At 40.8% G+C, this 3,537-nt stretch overlaps 1 protein-coding gene across 2 annotated transcripts in view; it reads right to left on the reverse strand.

Annotated features, from left to right (window-relative positions):
* The window catches only part of DZIP1L (DAZ interacting zinc finger protein 1 like), a 36,771-nt gene that overhangs the window by 28,346 nt on the left and 4,888 nt on the right, over positions 1–3,537 (reverse strand). For both annotated transcript variants that reach the window (XM_023513055.1, XM_012804910.1), the window contains exon 3: positions 2,473–2,594. In XM_023513055.1, coding sequence (XP_023368823.1) covers positions 2,473–2,594 — 122 coding nt within the window. The remainder of the gene's footprint in view (positions 1–2,472; positions 2,595–3,537) is intronic.

The following is a 3,537-nucleotide window of genomic DNA, read 5'->3' on the forward strand; positions in this document are numbered from 1 at the left end:
TGAGACTGCAAACTAATACAACCTTTTTGGAAGGAAGTATGGAGAGCCCTCAAAGAACTCAAATTAGACCTCCATATGAACCTGCAATGCTATTACTAGGTATCTACCCAGAAGAAAACAAAAATTCTTTTATCATAAGGACATCTGCAGTACACTGTTTATCACAGTGCAATTTACAATTGCCAAAATGTGGAAACAACCTAAATGCCCCAACTCAGGAATGGATTAACAAGCTGGGGCAGCACCTATGGCTCAGTGGTAGGGCTCTGGCCCCATATAAGGGTGATGGGTTCAAACCTGGCCCCAGCCAAACCACAACAAAAAATTGCCGGGCATTATGGCGAGCACCTGTAGTCCCAGCTACTCGAGAGGCTGAGGCAAGAGAATCGCCTAAGCCCAGGAGTTTGAGGTTGCTGGGAGCTGTGATGCCACAGCACTCTACTAAGGGCAATAAAGTGAGACTCTGTCTCTTTAAAAAAAAAAAAAAAGCTGTGGTATATATATACCATGGAATACTATTCAGCCATTAAAAAAAGATAGACATTACATCTTTTATATTAACCTGGATGGAGGTGGAACACATTCTTCTTAGTAAAGCATCCCAAGAATGGAGAAGCAAGAATCCAATGTATTCAATTCTAATATGAAGGCAGTAGATGAGACAATACAAGGCAGGGTAGAGGAATGAGCAAGTGGGGAAGAGGGGAGGCAGGTTGGGGAGAGGAGGTCATGATGTATGACACACCTCTTAGGGATGCGACAGGATTATAAGAGGGATTTTAACAAACGCAATCAAAAAAGAAAAGTTTTTTTAGGGTAGCAGTCTTTATCAATGATGGAGCTAAGATCTTTTGCATAACTGTGACAACGTCTACATCAGCACTATGTTATGGAGATGGCATCTTTCCTTAAACTTCACAAACCAACCTCGGCCAGCTTCCAGCTTTTCTTTGCAGCTTTCTCACCTCTCTCGGTCTTCACAGAAGTGAAGAGAGTTAGGACCTTGCTCTGGATTAGGCTTTGACTTGAGGGAATGTTGTAGCTGGTTTGATCTACCTAGACCCTGAAAACATTCTCCATATCAGCGATAAGACTGTTTCACTATCTAATCATTCATGTGTTCACTGGAGCAGCACTTTTAAATTCCTTCCTTCAGAACTTTTTCTGGCTGGGCATGGTAGCTCATGCCTGTAATCCCAGTACTTTGGGAAGCCAAGGTCAGAGGATTGCTTGAGCCCAAGAATTCAAGACCAGCATGGGCAATACAGCAAGATCCCACATCTTTTTTTAAAAAACTTTTCCTTTGCATTCACAAGATGCCTGTTCGACACAAGAGGCCTTGCTTTTAGACTGTCTCAGTTTCAACATGCCTTGCTCATTAAGCTTAATCACTTCCACCTTTTGATCTAAAGTGAGAGATGTATAAACCTTTCTTTCACGTGCATACTTAGAAGCTATTATAAGGTTATTAGGCCCCATTTCAATACTGCTGTGTCTTGGGAGGCCCAAGGAGAGGCTGAGAGAGGCAGGAATGCCAGAACAGTCAGAACACACACAACATTTATCAATTAAGTTTGCCATCTTCCATGGGGATGGCTTGTGGTCCCCCAAAACAATTACAATAGTAACATCAAAGATCACTGATCACAGATCACCATAACAGATATAATAATGATGATGAAAATGTTTGAAATATTGAGATAATTACCAAAATGTGACACAGAGACATAAAGTGAGCTCATCCTGTTGGGGAAATGGTGCTACTAAATTTGTGGGATGTGGAGTTGCCACAAACTTTCAATTCATACACACAATATTTGCAAATCACAGTAAAACAAGGCATGCCTGTATTCCTCACGATGCCTGACACAGCTGGGGCAAAATAAATGCACGCGGGGGGGATAAGTGATGAATGAATAAATGAAGGAATGAGTGGGACAAGTTTATATATTTCTATTCTACACATATTTACTGAGCACATCCTCTGGGCTGGGTTTTGAAGCTCTCAGAAATAGACCCAGTCTTTGTCCTCAAAAAGCTAACTAATGGTATCACTTAAGAAGTTAAAATTCAGGGGTGGCACCTGTGGCTCAAAATGGGTAGGGCGCCAGTCCCATATGCCACAGGTGGTGGGTTCAAACCCAGCCCCAGACAAAAACTGCAAAAAAAAGAAAGAAAGAAAAAGAGAAAAAAGTTAAAATTCAGGACCAAATGTCCTCAGAGGGTACCAACTAATGCAGGAACTGCATCTCTAGCTCTAGCTTTGTCCACACAGGTCCTGCAAAAACAATTTGATTTTCCTTTTTAGACTACCTAGAATCATTTGCCACGTCCAAGACGGCACTATCCCAGCTCTGACCCCTGGCTCTGAAAAATCAGCCAGAATTTTGGTCCCTTGGGACTGATGCTCATCCTGGGTCTCCTGGGTAGTTCGTGACCCACGTCTCCCTGGCATTTCCTCTCCATGCCCACCTGGAGCTGCCGCTGCCTCTCAGCCTCCCTCTGGGCTTCCAGCTGCCCTTGGGTCCACTTTAGCTTGGCCCGTAGCTCTTCTAACACCTCTTCCACTGGCTGATCCTGCTTCTTCTGTTTTCCTGCGGGGTCCATGCAAAGACAGGTGACCAGCTTAAATCAAAAAATCAAGGGAAGATAGTTTCTCACCTTTGCGATCAGTCACACCTTGGTCTGAGACCAGCATTGCCACTTAGTATGCTGACCTTGAAGGGACATAAGCTCCCTGACCTTCTGTTTCCCAAATGGCAAAATGGAGATGATAATAATAGCACCTAACTCAGAGTTATTATGAGGATAAAATGGGACAATAACAAGTGCTTAGCATAGTGACAGGCACAACAGCTGGGTCAATGTGAACTATTATTGTATTGCCACTTAAAATAAATATTTTGACAGTATTGACACATGGAACTAAAAATGCAAATACTATAGTAACAGAAGCAGGATACCAAATAATACATACACATCAATTATTAATACAAAGAGCACATCTATGCATCCTGACAGCAGAGAGGAATTGAAAGTAATGAAAATAACTGTAGGTTTTTTTTACTTTTTTCAATAACATAGCATGATTTAAATATAGTTTTAAGTTTTAAATGAAAAAAAGGTACTATGCATTATGAAGGAATACTTTAACCAAGGTTAATTTAAATGTATGCTTTACATTTTTTAATTAAAAGATTACAAATGAATTATAAAAGAACTTTCTAACTAAACCACATACCGATAAAACAGGAGTTAAGAAATAATGAAAAGTCATCCATAGTACTTGAACATTTGTTATCTTTTTTTTTTTGCAGTTTTCGGCCAGGGCTGGGTTTGAACCTGCCACCTCTGGTATATGGGGCTAGCGCCATAATCCTTTTAGCCATAGGCGCTGCCCAACATTTGTTATCTTTTCATGTGTACTTAGTGATTACTAGATAGAGGTACTGTTAATAAAACTCCAAGGCTTTTCTTTGAAAAAGAGATCTGTCTTTTCTTAAATTGGACATATTGGAAACAAGTAATTTTTAGTTG

This window comes from Otolemur garnettii, unplaced genomic scaffold (assembly GCF_000181295.1).
Source record: "Otolemur garnettii isolate 467f Iridium unplaced genomic scaffold, OtoGar3 scaffold00032, whole genome shotgun sequence".
Taxonomy (NCBI): Eukaryota; Metazoa; Chordata; class Mammalia; order Primates; family Galagidae; genus Otolemur; species Otolemur garnettii.